The 20,469-nt window shown below is 48.1% G+C and overlaps 1 protein-coding gene across 1 annotated transcript; it reads left to right on the top strand.

Annotated features, from left to right (window-relative positions):
* Window positions 1–593: 593 nt before the first annotated feature.
* cdh11 (cadherin 11, type 2, OB-cadherin (osteoblast)) lies at window positions 594–20,426 on the top strand (the record flags this gene model as incomplete). The annotated part of the gene is given in 10 exon segments (XM_062549591.1): window positions 594–879; window positions 3,240–3,359; window positions 4,945–5,112; window positions 7,868–8,055; window positions 11,515–11,768; window positions 12,075–12,211; window positions 13,000–13,121; window positions 13,554–13,671; window positions 17,403–17,654; window positions 18,519–20,426. Coding segments are annotated over 10 exon segments (2,142 nt in total), but the record flags the coding sequence as incomplete, so codon positions are not given.
* Between the last annotated feature and the right edge of the window lie 43 nt (window positions 20,427–20,469).

Raw genomic sequence — 20,469 nt, 5'->3', positions numbered from 1 at the left:
ACATGATGATAACAAATGTGGCTCAACATACGGCTCCGAAAGTCCACCTGGACTCCAGTATAGCTCTCCCCTACAAAAGCGTAAGGGAAATATTAAAGGGGTTTAAAGCCTGTTACGAAGCATCAATCAATATCACTGTATTACTGGCAATTTTAAGCGGAAATGGAGTAACTCTTGAAGGATAAAACTGATGATTTTGAAATGTAGGGGAGAAATGTTTTAGCCTCCAGGTGGATAAAAATAGGTCTAATAGATTTGACACAGATTTCCGACAGACTTTATGGAAAGTGGTATATTCTTCACAAGCAGGCAAGCTGAATACTGTGGGCATGGGCATGTGTCCTGCAATGTAGAACAAGGAAGTATGAGTCCGACATGGCAAGCCATATGGTTGGTGTTCTTTGAGTCCCATCAACTTTGAACTACATTTCCCAGAAGTCTTCAGCAAATAGACACACATTAAACAGCTGAGCATTGTTGACTGCTGATATATCCATCTATCTGCTGCCTTGTCTGCTCCGAATTTAAGACATGGTTCCCCTTTAACCCTCTCTCTCTCTCTGTCTCTCCGTCCCCCTCATCAGCTTCACTCCGACGTGGACAGCGGCAATGGCAACATCAAGTACATTCTCTCAGGGGAGGGCGCGGGCACCATCTTCGTCATCGACGACAAGACGGGCAACATCCACGCCACCAAGACGCTGGACCGCGAGGAGCAGGCCCAGTACACGCTGACGGCGCAGGCCGTGGCCCGGGACACCATGAAGCCGCTGGAGCCGCCGTCCGAGTTCATCGTCAAGGTGCAGGACATCAACGACAACCCGCCCGAGTTCCTGCACGGGCCCTACTACGCCCGGGTCCCCGAGATGTCCAACGTCGGTGAGTTGCGGGCGGCGATGTGGGGCATGTCTCACGACTGGTGGAGTAGGGGGCGTAGAGGGGGGCGGATGAGAGCGGTGGAGGGTGGAGGGTGGAGGGTGGAGGGGGGGTGGATGTCTGACTACATCCCAGGGGTGTTTCTTTTTCCTCTCCGCCCTCCAAACCGACAGGCTCGGGAGAAGCAGGAAAAGCCTCAGATCGGCATGCATTATTCAGGCCTGTGAAATGTGAGATGGAGGAAGTGAGTTGTAAGGGCTGTTGATGTTGTTGTGCAGAATGATGGCTGGTTTGTTCGTGTTCATTTAGGTGGTCGTGTGGATGGGTGTGTGTGTGTGTGTGTGTGTTTGTGTTTGTGTATTTGTGTGTGTGTGAGAGAGAGAGAGAGAGAGAGAGAGAGAGAGAAGTTTGTGTGTGAATGCTTTCGATGTTTACTTTAGAAAAGGTACAACTGTTAGTGACTGTAACTGGTCTTTTGTGCATGGAAATCTCTCTCTCTCTCTCTCTCTCTCTCTCTCTCTAGCCCCTTTCACATTCACCGAATTTAACGCTAAATCAGCCGAATTTAACGTTAAGGCTGTTCCTTTCACATTGACGACACGGGGTGGGGAGTCAACCCGCCTCGGCAATCCAACCCGTCTCGGGGGGTAGTATCAGAGCCGAGCCGTGTTGAATATGAAAGGAACAGAGGTCAACCCGCTATTAGGGGTGTGTGACTGATGACGTATTTAGCCAGGCAGGAGGTTAAAATACAGGAAACACACAAGAGACTAGGATAACTTTAGCTGCTGTGTCCATATATGTGTGTCCAACAATCACGTTTTTTATGCTGAGAGTGCCCTGAACCTCCTTTTCTCAGCACTTCGGTCAAGTGTTTATTGTTGCTAGGTTAACAAAACCGTCTGCTGCCAGCAACACGTCTTTCTAGAAAGTTTGCCTAATGATAGCTAACTAGCCAACGAGCTAACTGTCAGAGCAGAAGTTGTTCAGGACTCAGCGCACTGAAATATGACTTCGACAGACAAAAGGACCTCATTTGGCATTCAAATAACATAACAAGTGGCCCGCCATCATTTGGAAGCTAAACCACGTAGAACTAGCATGACAGTTGTGTTTATCAGTTTATCTCCGAGGTCCAAGCACTGATCTATAAAGAATACCTGGATAGACTATCTCATTGTTGCTGACCCATCAACAATGAAGCCAATGGAACTGTCCCGAGTGGTCCCATAATGGCGGCGAGGTGTTCCAATTCCATTGTTGCAGAACGGCAACATTCTTTTACTGTCTTTTACTGTCTATGCATTCCTATGGCAAGTGGTCCCATAATGGCCGCCCCCATGTAGGCTTCAGAATTTTGACGTAGATGCTCTATCCAGGTATTCTTTATAGATCAGTGGGTCCAAGGCATGCTTAACGTCATTGTTCACTCCCAAATTGCGTGTGACGTGCTGCTAGGCAACGCCTCCCATAACTCGCCTCTGAAACCGGCTTCAGACAACCCCGGGACCAGAACACGTCTACCTTTCACATTGCGAAATCCCCTGAACCCGCTATTTCTTAAACGCTAATGTATCGTTTCTGAATGTGAAAGGGGCTTCTGTGTGTGCGTGTGTGTGTGTGTGTGTGTGTGTGTGTGAGAGAGAGAGTTAGAGAGATTTTGTGTGCATTTCTTTTTCTCCCTCCTACCTCAATGTTATACATCATCCATAATGCAGGCCTGTCACTAAGTAACGATCTGTCACCATCCACTGACAACCTTATGTGTGCCACAGAGGACTTAGCCGCTGTACATATTGATTTCATCTAAACCTAAATATACATCTTCATGTCTGCCATCACACACACACACAGGCACACACACAATGAATGTAGCAATAAACCATTTCAAGCCACACAAACACAATCACATTCATGGCTTTCATATAAGTAGTAATGATTGCATTTATTCATTAATTCATACATTTAGTACCATGCATTTCCGTAATGGCAATTGCAAACTGCTAATTAAAATTGAGGAATAGACGCAACACGTTGTTAATGGCACTATTCACACCATTATCATCTTCCCAGTCTAGGGGGAGTGAAGGTGTACCTATAATTACAGTAGAGATATGCTATATGTTGGATTAATCATGCGCCAAACAGCCCCATGGTACACAACCAGAGCCAGAACATTACTCTTACCTTTCTCTTCTCTTCCTTCTTTTTTTATCTTTTACGCCCTCTCTCTCTCTCTCTCTCTCTCTCTCTCTCTCTCTCTCTCTCTCTCTCTCTCTCTCTCTCTCTCTCTCTCTCTCTCTCTCTCTCTCTCTCTCTCTCTCTCTACCTCCTTCCTTCCCTTCTTCCTCCTCTTCCCCCAGGCACGTCTGTGATCACGGTGACAGCGTCTGACGCGGATGACCCCACCTATGGGAACAGCGCTCGACTGGTCTACAGCATCCTGCAGGGCCAGCCTTATTTCTCTGTGGAGCCGCAGACAGGTACTACAGCACAAACCTCACTTCTCATCACCTTGGACACTGACTTACACACACGCGCGCACACACACACGCACACGCACACGCACACACACACACAAAGATACTTCACACTCATGCTCATATGCCGAAACACAGAGCTCGTATTCTCCCATTGTGTGTGTGTGTGTGTGTGTGTGTGTGTGTGTGTGTGTGTGTGTGTGTGTGTGTGTTTTATCCTCCCTGTGAAACGCCGTGCAGTACACTCTGCCGCTGGGCATCTCTTGAGTCAGATATGATTACTGTCCAGAACAAGGCAGGTAAAGTGTGTGTGTGTGTGTGTGTGTGTGTGTGTGTGTGTGTGTGTGTGTGTGTGTGTGTGTGTGTGTGTGTGTGTGTGTGTGTGTGTGTGTTGTTGAGAGGGGCTATTTGACTTGTGAGTGGGATTTAGATGAGGAGAGAGCAAGTGAGCCTTGCCTCTGCCAAACAAACACGCCAGCTGCCAGATTAGCTGGGCAATATCCTGGATGGAGGAGGAAAACCTCCCTGGAAAACGTCCACTGGCTGGCTGTGGAGGGAGCACAGGAGAGGAGTGTGTGTGTGTGTGTGTGTGTGTGTGTGTCAGTCAGTATGTGCATGTGTGAGAGAGCGATAGCACACATGTTAGAAACTGTGTGTGTGTGTCAGAAACATAAAAATTGTGAACATGCATGTGTCAGAAACAATGTGTGTGACGAAGTTTATGTGTATGCTCATTGGAGTGTGTGTGTGTGAGTGTGTGTGTGTGGGTGTGGGTGTGGGTCTGTGAGTGCACTCATTTGTAAAATTGTGTGAGAGTGGGAGCTGCAAGGCTACAGTAAAACCAGCTAATAACCCAGAGCTGGGTATTTCTCTGGCTCACGTCCAACCCTCGTCTCTAATTCATTTCAGGCTTATCTGCATTTCATGCACAAAGCCTGGCTAAATATCACTGCCGAACAAGCAGCTTCACCATATTCTCCCATGATGCGAGAGAGCCAGTTAGCTCCCTAACTGCAGACAGCAGAAAGAGACACACACACACACCCACACACACACACACATACACTCACACCAGGCTGCACACAGGCCCCAGCTAGTGCACTCGTTTTGAATCACACAAAGAGAGAGAGAGAGAAAAGAGAGCAAAAGAGGGGGGAAAGCGAGGGAGACAGAGAGCGTTAGAAAACAACAAAATGAATCGCAGACAGGACGGAGGGAGGCTGATAGGCTGCAGTGCGGCGGCCATTTTCCTTGAAGAGGATGCTGCTGCCGTGCCGTTCTGGGGCCCACAAGATAATGCGTGCGCGAGGCGAGGGAGAGGCGAGCAGTGCAGGCGCCTGATTGAAATGGCACCTGTCACAACAGAGGACCATGTGGTGCTAATGGCCCCTCCAACACGGCCTGCGCCTCTGCCTGCCGCCGGGGTCACGGTCAGGTCCGCGGTGATTTAGAACGAGCGTGTGCGTGTGTGTGTGTGTGTGGTGTGTGTGTGGTGTGTGTGTGTGTGTGTGTGTGTGTGTTTTTGTGTGTGTGTTTTCTCTGTTAATGTAATTTTTTTCCCTCTCCCTCTCCCTCTGCCCCCCTCCAGGCGTAATCCGCACAGCGCTGCCCAACATGGACCGAGAGGCCAGACAGGAGTACGACGTGGTCATCCAGGCCAAGGACATGGGAGGACACATGGGCGGCCTGTCCGGCACCACCGAGGTGAAAATCACGCTGACCGATGTCAACGACAACCCTCCCAAATTCCCGCAGAGTAAGTGCAGCCCAAGCTATCCCTTTCCTGCCTATTTGTCTCCCTCTCTCTCTTTCTCTTTCTCTCTCTCTCTCTGTCTCTCTCTATCTCTCTCTCTTTCTTATCTGGATGACTCTATCTCTCTATGTTTGCCTCTTTCTATCTCTCTATCTCAGTCCATTTTTCTTACTCTCTCTCACACACACACACACACACACACACACACACACACACACACACACACACACTCTCTCTCTCTCTCTGCTGGTCTACAGTCTCTAAACTCTCGTGTCTTTTGTGGACTTCTCCGTTTCGTGCTCGCGCCCTGTCTCCTCGCGTTTCTTTTGTTAACGGTGACCTCAGATAGCGTCTCCAGCTTCTCCCGTGGCACATACATCAGGCCGACCGCCGCGCGCTGGCATCTCGGGCAGACAGCGTCGCTTTTAGCCCCGTCTAGCGCCTCTCCTCTTGCCTCGTCGTCTCCTCCCCTCCTCGCATCCCTGCTGCCCACGCCGCTGGCCATGGAATCATGCTGGCCGGCTGTTCTCCCCACCGCTCATCCCCCCCCCTCCCCCCCCCCTCCGCCTCTCCGCTGCTTTTCTCCAGGGCCATGTCAAAAGCCCCGCTAATCCTGATGAAGCTTGTTTACAGGAAGCCGTCCCCCAAAATGCCACGCTGTTATTCCACCGCTATTAACACGCGTTTAAGCGTCCGGGGCCTCAGCCGCCGCGGGGTGATGCCCGAGATTTCATACAAAAAAACGAAAGGGAAAGAGGCGAATAGAGCGAGGGGGGTTTAGTTTTTTTTTTTTTTATCCCCATCTCAGTGCGTTTAGCGTTAGCATTGTTTCTTCAGAGTGGAGAATGTGGGGGAGCAGCAGAGCGTGGCAGAGGGAGGGTTGCTGCTCCTGCAGTGTCCTCGTGGCGCCCCAACTGCACACTAAACACCGAGATTTTTATCCGTCTTTTGTCGGAGCGATCGGCCCCATAAATTTACCCCCTCAGCCCCTCCACCCGTCCCTCCACCCCGCTCGCCAGTCCTCCTCCTCCTCCTCCTCCTCCTCCTCCTCCTCCTCTGAATGTGCACAGCAGCCCCAAGGCTCCTCAGCAGTGGTCCCTCATCCTCCTCCTTCCCTCGCCTGCATTTTTACATTTCGTTTTTTTTTTACTATTATCGTTCAGCTGAAACACCCAGCCCAGCTCAGCACAGGCACTGCTGACATTCACAAAGCCTGGCTCCCAAAAAAAAAAAAAAAAAAAATCCCTCCCGTTCCCGACAGCCTTCCCCCGCAGTGTGCAGCCCAAAACACCAAACGCTCTCTCTCTCCCGGCCCGGTGACGCCCGGGACTTGGCTACCGGGACGATCCCAACCACCTGAAATAATAACCGCATTGAGGGGAGAGAGAGCGAGAGAGTTTCCGTCCGCCCCCAGACCCCCTGAGTCATGAACAACAGGAAGCTCTATCTCTACCGTCGAGGTGGACTGACTTTTTCTTGGCCACGGGCTAAACGCAACATCAATGTTTTTTTGGGAGGGTTTTTGTCTCTTTTTTATTTTTTATTTTTATTTTTTGGAGTCCATGCGGGTTTTGCTTTTCTCCACCCGCAGAAGTGCTCTCTAATTCTGCCGCTGCGTCTCCCCGAAAAGCTCGGTCTTTCATTTGAGAGCACACCAGTGATTACCCTTTGAAAATGAAAATGAATGACTACCAGACCTACATGTTCTTTTTTTTTTCTCACCATATTCCTCCTTCTCCCTCTGAGCTCTTACTTTAGACCATTTCTCTCATAAGATGGAGGCACTCTTGGCTCAGCTGTGCTTGAGTAGGTTCCCGGCTCGTTAGTTTCTTTTTCTGTTCTCGGTTTTCCACTTCCCCTCCCTCGTTCTCTCTCCCCGTCTCTCCGTATTTCAACAGCCTCTTATGTACGTTCTACTGTATCATCTCTTCTTTGTCTCACTCCCTCTTTCCCTCTCTCTCTCTCTCCCTCTCCCTCCATCTCTCGTTCCTTCGCTCTCTCCCACCCGTTCGAATGGCTTCCGCCTGTGTGGGAGTTATTTTTAAATGCAGCTGAAGCCGTTGGCTGAGTGTGGGGAGGGCGGAGGAGCCATATGGTCCTTCTGTTCTGCCTCGGTCACGGGCAGGTGTCTGCTCGCTCGCCACACCGCACACACCAACTCCCAAAAAGAACACGTGCAGACAGACCGGCCGACACACACACACACACACACACACACACACACACAAACATACACACACACACACACATACACACACACACACACACGCACACCATACTACGGAAGTATAATCCTTTGTTCTACACATGTCCCACATGCAGACACATATATATAGGCTCTCGGCCAGACACTTCCTATCCTGATTGTAATATGTGAACACAAATCCCATGGAGACCAGCAGGCTGCACCTCACCAGGAGACAGACAGCAGTCATCCCCCCCCCCCCCCCCACCTTGCACATCCATACATTCCCACTGGCTTTCAACATCAGACGGAGACACGTGACCCCAGGTCCCATAACCCACCGAGCTCCACAGGGATAGCTCACTTCCTGTCTGTAACCCTCGTGGTCCTTACAGTGGGGCCCCGTGGGGTTTCTCATTCGAGGAGGAAACTCTTTAGGGATTCCTCACTCAAAGACTCGACCGTCAGCCATCAACTCAACTGCCCCCTTCTTCTGTCCCCCATCTTTCTCTCTCCTTCTCTCTCTCTCCTCTCTCTCTTTTTCTTTCTCTCTCTCTCTTCCCCCTCTCCCAGGCGTGTACACCATGGCGGTGTCGGAGGACAAGGTCCCAGGGGAGGAGGTGGGCCGGCTGAAGGCCAAGGACCCGGACATGGGTGAGAACGGCATGGTGGAGTACCGCTTCCTGGAGGGCGACGGCATGGCCGTGCTGGAGATCAACAAGGACTCCGAGACTCAGGAGGCCGTCATCAAGCTGAAAAAGGTAAACACGGAGCCACGACGACGAGGACCCAGCTGGGAATATTAGGATGTCTGTGAGTGTGTGTGTGTGTGTGTGTGTGTGTGTGTGTGTGTGTGTATGTGTGTGCGGATCTTGGAAAAGGTGTTTGAGTCAGATAGAGTGGCTGGAGGAGAAGGTCAGGTCTGCGTTTCACGCGGAATGGAATTGTAATTGAATGTGTGGATGTGGGATGGTGGTGTGTCTGCCTCTCCACATGTCTATGAGAGTATAGGTGCATGTGTGTGTGCTGGTGTGTGTGTTTGTGTGTGAGTGCCAGAGACAGCTAGGCAGAGAGAGGGATGAAGCTTGTGCCTATATGAGAGTATATATATATATATGTATGTGTGTGTGTGTGTGTGTGTGTGTGTGTGTGTGTGTGTGTGTGTGTGTGTGTGTGTGTGTGTGTGTGTGTGTGTGTGTGTGTGTGTGTGTGTGTGTGTGTGTATGTGTGTGTGCATGTGTGTGTGAGAGAGGCTCTGCAGGGAGCATGGGGAATGATTTTTCACCGTTCCACTCCGTGATTGCAATGACTCTGCCCGGGCATCTTATTTTGTCTGGGATGAGCATTGACTTTCATGGACGACTCTGGGGTCTCTACACTCTCTCTTCCTTCTCTCTTCCTTCTCTCTCTCTCTCTCTCTCTCTCTCTCTCTCTCTCTCTCTCTCTCTCTCTCTCTCTCTCTCTCTCTCTCTCCCTCCTCCCTCTCTCCACCCCTGCACTGACTCCCCCCCCCCCACACACACCCCTTTCCCCCCTGCAGACAGCCTCAAGGGCAGCCCCTGTTTGCCGTTGCTCCCCGGCTGCTCCGGCTGGGCCCGCAGCTTTTGCTCCCAGATTATTCAGACGTTTACCAGCCGCTGGAGGTCAGGGTGCCGGGGCACTCTGACCGCAGGGGCCTCCCGGGGGGGTGGCTGCGCTGGTCCTGGGGCTCGGGGACTGTCTGTGTCCTCGGCAGCCTGTTGGTGGTTGTCAGAGTTGGCTTCAGCAAACAGCAAATCCCCAGTCGGCACAGGGTCATACAAGACAAAAACCAAACAGCGACCCCTGGTGGTTTTTGTCATGTATGGCCCAAGCTTGCGGTTGTTTTTTCTTGCCTTTTTTTTTGTACCTGAAGGTCACTTCTCTGTCTATCCTTGAGTTCCCTGTACATATTCAGCGTTGTGTCCTGAGCAGCAGAGGAGACAGAGTCTAAGTAAACATATGGAAAATAATGTGGAGAGATTCACAGGGGAGGAAGAGAGGTGTGTGTGTGTGTGTGGTGTTTGGTGTAATTGCTGTTATCAGTACATCAGTACACAGAGTGCTCGCACAGTCCAGAGTCGTTTGCCCATCAAAGTCCAGTGGCCCGTCTGTCAAAAAAAAGTAAAAAAAAAGGGAGCCATTCAATTATGCGCCCTTGGTGTTTGACTCCTGGCGCGGCAGTGAATGGCGGTCATTGAAATGCTGCGCGCAAACTGCCCGGTGCGCGTGACCGCCCCTCCACCCCCTTTAACGAGCCTGAGAGGGATTAGGCACGGCCTCCGCACGCGCGCCCGCCTACCCGCTCACCTCGACCGGCCCGGCTGGCGCTACGAGCGCACCTCCACCCCCACACCCGCGCCACCCCCTACCAACCCCCCCACCCCCACACCCGCACCAACCCCATCCGCTGAGCAAAACAATAAGAAAAGCTATCAATGGCAGATAATGGAAATGGCAGGAGGAGAAAAGGTGAAAAATTGAATTGTGAGAAAATAATGGCTCAATGACAAGAAGAATGGCTGTTGGTGATTTGTATGTCTGCGGCGTGTGTGTGTGTGTGCGTGTGTGTGTGTGTGTGGTGTGTGTGTGTGTGTGTGTGTGTGTGTGTTTGTTTGTGTGTGCATGTGTGTATGTGTGTGTATGTGTGTGTGTGTGTGTGTGTGTGTGTCTGTTATTGTCAATAATATTCACCTATCTGAGGTGCCAAGACCTCAGGCCCCGATAAGGCTTGTTGTCTATGACGCAAATACCCCTGAGGGTATGTGTGTATATGTGTGTGTATGTGTGAAAGAGAGAGAGAGAGACAGAGAGAAAGAGAGAGAGAGAGAAAGAGAGAAAGAGAGAGAGACAAAGCAGCTTGCCGGCAACAATCAGGCTGACAGGCCACAGCCTCATTCAATAACATAATGCCTCCCTGACACACCTCTCGGGAAATCATCACCTTTTGCTCTTCAAAGCATGCTGAAAATTAAAGTCGAAATTACTGACGGAATTGCCGGGGTTTTAATCAAGTATTCTGTTTCAACTACGGGCAGACAGTGTGTGCTGCATATTAAGGAGGGGGCTTCAGCGTTATTGTGAATATTATCTCCCCCTGATTATGCTCAGCCATAGAGTTATTAGGTGCCAAAATAAAGGATCGCAAAGCGAGGGAGAGAGAGAGAGGGAGAGGGAGAGGGAGAGAAAGGAAGAGGGAGATAGAAAGAGAAAGAGATAGAGAGAAGGAGAGAGAGAGAGAAGGGGAGACCCAGGTTGTCAAGAGAGGTGCGAGAAGCTGCTTCCGACCTGTTGGGGGAGAGAACTGGGTCATGCTCGTTTCCACTGTTGGCAGCTTCATTAAAGAGATTCAAGAAGGAATTAAAAAAAAAAAAAAAAAAAGAAAGAAAACGAAAAAAAAGGGGAAAAAAGCAGCAGCAGCGGCAGAGAGGAGAGGAAAATGAGGGGAGCCAAGGAAAACAACTTTTGGCCAATCAGCAGGGTTATGGCAGGAGGGTTGGAACATACCGCTGAGACCCCCCCCACCCCCGCTTCCACCCCTGAGCTCTTTCCCGGGAGTAATTTGTGACAAGCGAAGCTGGCTAATTGTTGAGCACATGTGGGCACGTGCAAGAGGTGGGCGCGTGGTTCTCATGGAGTCTTCGTCTCAGAACGTCTGCTTGGTGCTTTAAGTGTTTTTCTTTCTTTTTTTTCTTTTTTGGAGGGGAAACATGTCACGTGCCCCTCCTCAGAATACAATCACTCCTTTCATTTAGCGCTAGCGCAAGTGCATGCCCTGCCATTGCCTCAGCTGATGCAGGTTAGCTCAGAAGATGATTCGCTTTTCAAAAGACGGTTGGACTTTGTTTGTGTGACTCCCATTCAAATGCAGAGCTATTCTCTTTGCAACAGCGCCCTCTAGCCTCTCCCCTTGAAACAGTGGAAAAGCAATGCAATGTGTTGGAGCACAAATAAATGAGAGACTACATTATACAAGACACGCTAGATTAGTAGGCATCTTGCTCTTGATGTCTTGGGATACAACATGCAGTCATATTATATGACAGTGTTGCCTCAAGACCACTTGTTACGCTTTTGCTCCCAGCCCACGACTCATCACAGCTGATTTGATATGCTTGTTCAGCACACACACACACACACACGCCCACACACACAAACACGCCCGTATGCTGACCTTGTGGTCATTCCGTGTGCCGCCGCAGGTGGTGGATTATGAGAAGAAGAAGACGTACACGGTCAAGGTGGAGGCCTCGAACCCGCACGTGGACCCGCGCTTCATGGCCTGGGGGCCGTACAAGGACACGGCCACCGTCAAGGTCAGCGTGGAGGACGCCGACGAGCCCCCGGTCTTCAACGAGGCCAGCTACGGCTTCGAGGTGGAGGAGAACGCTCCCGAGGGGACGGTGGTGGGCAGAGTGCACGCCAGAGATACCGACACGGCCAACAATCCTGTCAGGTACGTCTGTGGTCTGGGGTTATGCTGCAGATAACACTGTCATCTTAACGTTGTGTGCACTGAATGTCCAATGTGTTTACGGTCACGGTCACATACATTTGTTTAAATTAATTTGTGTGTGATGATGGCTCCTCTTTAAATGAGCACTCCATACAGCAGTCTATTCACTCCAAACAGGACATCCAAAGTATCTACCATAGTTGTTGGTCTAATTGGAGGTGGGGTAGCCTTAGATAGTTTATTTACAATATGAGAAAAGGGTGTATAGCATGCTTTCAATGTATTTTTTCTGTCCCTTTTGTGCAGGTATATGATTCCCCGCTATACAGACCTGGGTCAGTTCTTCAGCATCACTTCCCAGGATGGCGTCATCAAAACCACTCGTCCACTGGACCGCGAGACCCAGCCCTGGCACAACATTAGTGTCAGCGCCACAGAGATTGGTAGGTGTAGTGTAACCCTCCATTTTGGGTCAGAAATGAAAAAGCGGGCCCACAAGACAGCAACACACACACTCACACACACACACACACACACACTCTCTCTCTCTCTCTCTCTCTCTCTCTCTCTCTCTCTCTCTCTCTCTCTCTCTCTCTCTCTCTCTCTCTCTCTCTCTCTCTCCTCTCTTTCTCACACACACACACACACACACACACACACACACACACACACACACACACACACACACACACACACACGCACACACACACGCATATCCCACATTCTTTTTGTTGAGCCGGTCCCTATATTAACTCCCTCCCTACTCTCATGTGGTGGAGCTGACGCCGGAGTGCTTCTGAGCAGACGACCACAATTTACCCGTTTCAACCCAAAAAAGGACAAAAAAACAAGTCGCTGCGTTTAGCCCCAACGCTGCACATGCAAATCTTGAACCAAAAAAAAAGAAAGAAAAAAAGTCGGTCATACATGTATTTATGCGTATTCTCTGGAGGGGTGTGTTTGGTATTTCTGTGTGGTCTACGGTCCTGTGGACGAGCATGCTTTCTCATCTTGTGCGTTTTGGATGATTTGATGAGTTTGGTTATTCATGCAGCTGTACTGATCAAACGCAAGCTTTTGTAATGAGGAGGGTTTAGCTTTTTGTCTAAGGACACATTCCTTCCCCACTTATTATGTAGCCTTGGGTTGTTATTGACTAAGGCTCTATGATCTGACTAGAGTTTGTGGGCTGCTAAAACTTAAATATTTAACTTCTTGTTTGTTCTTACAGGAGGACACCACCAAGACTCAAAAGTTAGAGTAAACATCAAAGTCAAAGATGTGAATGACAACCCACCAGAATTCGCCACGAATAATGAAGTTCTTGTTTGTGAGAACGTTGTACCAGGAAAAGTAAGTATAACTGAAGCAGGAAAGCACAAGATAAGCATAAACAATAATTACAGTACAGTATGTTGTGATTTTCTCAAACCTGAGTTTAAATCCAGGAAGTATATGTACTTATGTTTGGACCACCAAAACAACCTTTCCACAATCCACAAGTTTAACTTAGCATTGGATTTCTGGTCCAGTGTTATTTTATGGATGTTCATTTTTCATGGATTCTGTTTGCTAGCAGATGTGAAAAAAAAAAATCCACTGAATTTTGCATGCAGATTGAGTGATAGTATTGTGGTTCATTGGCATAATGCGTATCTCTCTCATGTTTACGTTCTCTGTATACTGCAACTGTGATTGAACAGAAAATTGCTAACCAGCTCTTAATCACTCTGGTAAGACTGTCATCTCACCAGCATGCCTCGTTTGTGTCTCTTCGCTGTGTAGCTCATTGAGACAGTCAGTGCCACTGACAAGGATGAGATGGCTCACCGACAGTACTTCACGTTCAGCCTGCCCCCTGAGGTGCTTAACAACCACAACTTTACTCTGAAGGACAACAAAGGTGAGTGGCACATCAACATTAACTCCCCACACACACACACACACAAACACGCACGCACGCGCGCGCACACACACACACACACACACACACACACACACACACACACACACCACACACACACACACACACACACACACACACACACACACACACACACACACACACACACACCTCTTTAAACGATTCCACCCCTCAAACCATTTCATGACCTCTTTTCAAACCAAAATTGAAAATTATTCAAACTCCCAGCTTCAAGCTATTTAATGTTCTGGTCAGGCGGCTGTTGTTCATTCTGATTCCCAAATGCCAGATGGGCCAGACCTTGTGTATGAGTCAGTAAATGTCTTTCACGCCCTTTGCGAGGACAGGCAGTGCAGCATAATTTGGTGGTCTCCATTCAATTAAGCCTTTATTAATCGTTTTTACTCTCCCCAAACAATGCCTCTCCAGGCACATATGTCACTCTCCCCTGCGTGAGTCTTTCCCGATGTCTGATCACAGTGTCCAAAAAGAGATCCTGCCGACAACGCCATTTCCCCAGACACTGACGCTAACGCTAACCCACAAAGAGGCCTCTGCACAGCTGCTGCCACTGCTGTCACTGTGATCTCATAGAGACTCTGCCCATCTGTGTAAGGGCATAGGGTGGCCAATGCCAGGACTAGTGCTGGAAGAGTCAAGTGCCAGGACTCGGACCAGTTGGGTGGTGCCCATCACGTTTTGTATCCACCCAACAGCATCTTACACAATTTCCTGCTTGACCCTTAGAGCAGAGAAGGCCATAACAACTGGTTTGCTTATGAAGGTGACTCATGGCCGGGAGTTAGGAGAGTGAACAGTACATTTGTGTATCTTTAATTTGTTTATCTATTCTCTTCTCTCACTTCTCTCTCTCTCTCTCCATTCTCTCTCTCTCTCTCTGTCTGTCTTATCCTGTATTGTTATCGATCTGTCTGTCTAAGATAGGATGTAGGAGAGGATAAACATTGTTGTTGCTGCATACCACGGGGTAATTCTTTTGGTGGGAGAGTTGATGTTTACTTAATGGAGTTCATAATACAATGATTTAGTGGCCTTGTAGATGTTGTTAATGTTGAGCCTGCAATCACAAACAATGTGTGGGAACACTAAGACGAGATATCGGGTCATCTGTTGAGAATTTGGGATTTAGTACACAGTCTGAAATGCCAATAATAATATTATCAAGCATAGAGTGGATCAGATATAAACTTGGGCATCTTCTATCATGGAACATGTTGTGCATCAGATGTTTGCAACTTGTAGAACAAACTTTGCCTCATTGCGGAGTAATGGTGGGTGTCATTAACAGACACAGTCTGTAATTTCTAGCGCTCTGCTAAACCAATGATTGGATGACATTACTCTTAGCAACATACGGCTATTCAAAGTTTCCCCCCATGATGACTGTGTTTTTGTGCCAGTATAGCTAGTCTGCCAGCTCTCCCCCACCACCACCACCACCACCACCCTTTCCCTGTTTGAGCTTGCTGTCATCTGTTCTTTCTTCATTAAAAGGATGACCATGTGGGATAACCGTGCTGTCACTGCCTCGCAGCCCTGTTTGACGAGAAACACTCACATGTTAATTGCTCTTTAAAGAGATATTTGAAAATCACAGATAAATCCCACCCAGACAGTCAGAGGACGGAGCGAGGTGTCTGCAGAGATGGTTGGCAGGCAGAACGATGGCTTCTTTCCCCAATTCGATCTTATTTAATGAAAAAGGAAATGAGTGGGGGTTTAAGCGGCCATTTTCAAAAGCCAACAGTATGTGGGAGACAGATTGAGCCCCACACGATTTACTGGCTTCATGGCGAGCCAGATGAGCTTTATCAAAATGATTTGAGCAAGATTTCACCATCTTTCTCTCACTGGCGTTTGTCTTTGCCTCTTCGTATTGAGCCCCCGACATTTTTCTCCTTCGCTGTCAATTAGAGTGGAATTATGGTGGACTTCAAACACTTACCTTAGCATCAACAGAGTGTATGAGTCACATTGTGCCAAAAATATGAAAAGAAATCTGCAAGGATTCATGCTGTGTTTTTATTTTTTTTATTTTTTTTTCCCACATTCACAGCAGAACTCACAAATATTGGCTTTGTTTCATTTAATGTACTGCCATTTCTTATGTTATGGCATGTCTAGAATAATGGCTATTCTCTGTTTTTTTTTGTAATTAATAAATCAATTCGTATTAGTGTGCTTTTCATGCACTGGTGATGTGGGTATAAAAATATATATTTAAAAAATCATTGCAGTGAGGAAGCTGAACTTTGTTAAATTAAGTGATACATTTCACTACACTGCAACCCAACTTCAGCAAGGTGGACTGCCTTATATTAAATTATTGATAGCAGCACTATGGTAATGAATACAGAATCGCATACATCTTATCATACCCTTGATCCTGCGGTGCAAAATCAATATTTATTTCATCAACATGTGCAGGTATGCCCAGAAGGGTAGTTCTCCTTGTACTGTCACATATCATTGCATAAGGCAGTGTCCACGGTCTCTTGAAGATGGTTCCTCACATGCAATGGAACAAGCGCTGTAGGCCAGAGAATAGCCCCAGAGGACGTCGTGGCTGTTCAGACTGGGGGCAAAGTGATACTTTGCTGAGCGGATGGTAATCTCCTTGACAGAGTGCAATATAGAACTATAATGGATGGTGCTGGACGGAGAGAGCCCATCCCGCGCGTCATGCTATATGAGCACGGCAGCCATATCATTACCGACATCCTTCTCTCCCTTTCTCTCTTTCTCTCTCTCTTTCTCTATATCTCTCTTTCTCTCCCTCTCTCTCTCTCTCTTTCTCTCCCTCCCTCTCCCTCTCTCTATCTCTCTCTCTTTTTCTCCCTCCCTCTCTCTCTCTCTCTCTCTCTCTCTCTCTCTCCCTCTCTCCCTCCCTCTCTCTCTCTCTCTCTCTCTCTCTCTCTCTCTCTCCCTCCCTCCCTCTCCCTCTCTCTCTGGATCTGACTGAAGCATGGGGGAGGATGGGGGGGTGGGGGCTGGCGACATAGGGCGCTTAGGGGAGAGAAAATTACACAGCCACAGGCCCCTAAATGAACTCACTCCATCTCTGCTGGGAGTGTGACCTTGCACTGAGGTGGGGAAGCGGAGCCTGGCGCCGTTCCATCCTTACCTCCCCCTCCTCCCTCCCTCCCTCCCTCCCTCCTTCCATCTCTCCCTCTCACTCTCTCTCTCCCTATCTCTCCTCTCTCTTGCTCTGTCTCTCTCTCTCAGCTTCAAATAAAAACCAATACCGCCAGCGAGCTACCTTCCAGCACAGGACTTTGATTACACTTCCAAAAGCTGATAAATGTGCAGGGTATTAAACATGAATGCGCTATCGGTGGGGAGATTCTCACCCCATTGCTCCCCCATCTCTCTCTCTCTGTGGGGGGTGGGGGGGGGGGTTGGAGTGGGTTGGGGAGGTCTGCCCAGTGAGAGTGTTCACTCCACAGTCACCTCAGCAGGTTGTCCATGGGAGATAGACAGTGGACGGTCTGTTTCACGGTTAGCGCCGTTAGCGTTTGCAATGTTTTTTAGTTGTTTGTTTTGATTTGTTTTTGTCTCCCATCTTTTTTTTACACCTTCCAGCCTTTGTATTAAGCATCTGTTCTTTGTTCTTTGTGCACGTTCCCTTTCATCTCGTCTCTTACCTTTTCTGCCTGTGTTTATTTTCCCCTCGTCTGACATTCAAACAGATAGCACAGCCAGCATCTACGTGATGCGCAAGGGCTTCAGCCGGATGACCCAGGACATGTACTTCCTGCCCATCGAGATCAATGACAACGGGGTCCCTCCCCAGAGCAGCACGCAGACCCTGACCATCCGCGTGTGCAGCTGCGACAGCAAGGAGACCATCCTGTCCTGCAACGTGGAGCCCTTCATCCTGCCCGCTGGACTAAGCACCGGGGCGCTCATCGCCATCCTGGCCTGCATCGTCATTCTGCTGGGTAAGGCTCTCAGGGCATCGTCAGCCATTATGCCATTGTTCAAATTATCGTCAGTATCATCACCATTTTCGTTAATATGCTATCTGTCATCATCATCACCATCATCATCATCATCATCAACATCATTATAAGCATCATCATCATCATCATCTTAGTATCGTATTATCTTCCTCATCACTGTTGTTATATAATATTTGTCATCATCGTCAAGCTCATTGTGAGAACTTGTATTATCATGAACATAATCACCGCCACAAATGATTATTCTAGTCATATTCCATGTGTCTGTGTTAGTACGACAAGAGAAATTGCCGATAATGCAGACGTGATGTCTCTCAGATCTGGTTGTAAACAGTGCAAAACAGCAAAGTCATTTACGATTTACAGATGCTTGTCAGGTTTATGTACTTGTCTGTAGTCCTGGGGAATGCCATTTCTAATATTTACATTTGGCTGGGTACGGAGACACACATCTTTATTCAACAGTCTCACCAGGAGAGTTAAAGTATTTACGGAACAGATGCTTGACAGAATATTTAGCATATGATTAGATTATTTATTAACCAAGCACGGGCCCACGTTGGTGATTACACGCCTACGAGTCAACTGAGTTTAATAGGTTGCTGAAGGGGAAAATCAATATTGCACCTTTGTTTTGATGTGCAAGTGTACAGTAGCTCACTCCACCAAAGTCCCAAAGCACAACAGAACAGAACAATAGATGTTCTTCCATCGGTACGGCTGCTCACACACTCAAAGGTAATTTCCTGTGATCTGTGGAGGAGAGTGAATTGCTTTCTCATTGAGTGTTTGTGTGTGTGTGTGTGTGTGTGTGTGTGTGTGTGTGTGCTTTTGTTGTCACAGCGATCGTGGTGCTGTTTGTGGCTCTGCGACGGCAGAAGAAGGAGCCTCTCATCGTGTTCGAGGAGGAGGACATCCGCGAGAACATCATCACGTACGACGACGAGGGCGGCGGCGAGGAGGACACCGAGGCCTTCGACATCGCCACGCTGCAGAACCCCGACGGGGCCAATGGCTTCCTGCCGCGCAAGGACATCAAGCCCGAGCTCCAGTTTCCCATGAGGCCCGGCTCGCGGCCCGTGGCCAACAGCGTGGACGTCGACGACTTCATCAAGACGCGCATCTCGGACGCGGACAATGACCCCACGGCGCCCCCCTACGACTCCATCCAGATCTACGGCTACGAGGGCCGGGGCTCCGTGGCGGGCTCCCTCAGCTCGCTGGAGTCGGTCACGACGGACTCGGACCTGGACTACGACTATCTCCAAAGCTGGGGGCCGCGCTTCAAGAAGCTGGCCGATCTGTACGGCACCAAAGACTCGGCTGACGACAACTCTTAACGCCACCTTGACGTCGCCTGGCTCGATGGACACCCCCTCACCTTCCCTCCCTCCCTGTCCCCCTTAACACCACCTCCACTTTCCTTACCTATACGGTCCTCCTCCCTCCCTTCCTCTGTCAACTAACTACGTGTAGTGTGTGAAGTTTACTATAAGTATACCATGAATCCATCTATTTATAGTAAACTTTAGTTAGTTTGTTTGTTTTTTCAAGTATACACGTGGTATACTTCATCCCTGTATGGGAAAGGACAGAAAGTATTATGGAGGGGGTTAGCAAATGAAAAATAAAGGGTGGAATACAACGTTGATGGACTAGAGAGAAAGAGATAGAGAGAGAGAGAGAGAGAGAGAGAGAGAGAATAAGCGGGAAAGTATTAAGTAGTAATAATAATGGAAAAAAAAGATAATAATAAAATGAGGCACCTCTGTGGGATGTATGTAAATTGCTTGTATGCAGATGCAAGGAGAACGGGGAGAAATCAATCACAATGTAGTTCACTTTCTGTTGTTTGTAGGTTCGCAGGTTTGAGCAATGAGGATGTAGGTCACAGAGAGACACGGGATTGTTGATACTGTGAATGAGCTCACAAAGCAGAAGAGGAAACAAAAGAAGATTTTAAAAACAGTTGCCTTATTAACAAAACACAAAAAAATAAAACACCACAACGAACTTGGACTGGTCACATATGACTGGCCTCTATTCCACCTATGGAGTTTTCTGTTTCTTTTTTTTTGCTGAATGGATTGTCCTCTTTTTATGCCAACCGGAACCAGACGGATACAGCAAAAATGTGACTCAGTATGTGTTTTGCGCGAATCGAGAAGAACTCCCTCTTGTCCTGCCCACGTTCACCAATGATCAATGACTAAGAAAAACCTGTGAGCTCAGAAAACGCCTTAAATAACAGACACTCTTGCAACGCAGTGCATTTTTTTGTAACTTGAAAAATATATCCTAAAGCAAGCTGAAATACATATAGCGTATGTACAGTGCTGTGTGCAGATATGTCTCTTGAGGATCAAACTTGCGCCTATTGGTTCACGTCAATCTCTTTTTTTTTGTTATTCGACTATTATTATTTTATTGATTATTGCTTATTGTTTGCAATTGTTTTCATTTCTTTGTTTCTTTTTTGGCGTATGTTATTCTCCCTTGTGAGAAAATAGCAATCTGTCCTGTCGCAGTGAGAAGAAAAAAAATGGCTAATTTCTATGTCAATTTTATGGTAACTATTTGTACAATTTTAAAAGTTCTTATTTTAGTATACATACAGATATCAGTATTTCAACATGTAAGAAAAATGTTACAGCATCACACTTATATTTTATGAACATTGTACTGTTGCTTTATGATGTGCTTCAATCTACGAAGCGGACAAACTTTGAAATAAATGCTCTTTTTACAAAATTGTGGGTGGTATTAAATATTTGTTTGAGTGAAAAAATGCAAT

This window comes from Sardina pilchardus, chromosome 11, assembly GCF_963854185.1.
Source record: "Sardina pilchardus chromosome 11, fSarPil1.1, whole genome shotgun sequence".
NCBI classification, from domain to species: Eukaryota; Metazoa; Chordata; class Actinopteri; order Clupeiformes; family Clupeidae; genus Sardina; species Sardina pilchardus.
Note: the sequence above shows the minus strand (reverse complement) of the source record. Positions and strands in the feature narration are given on the sequence as shown.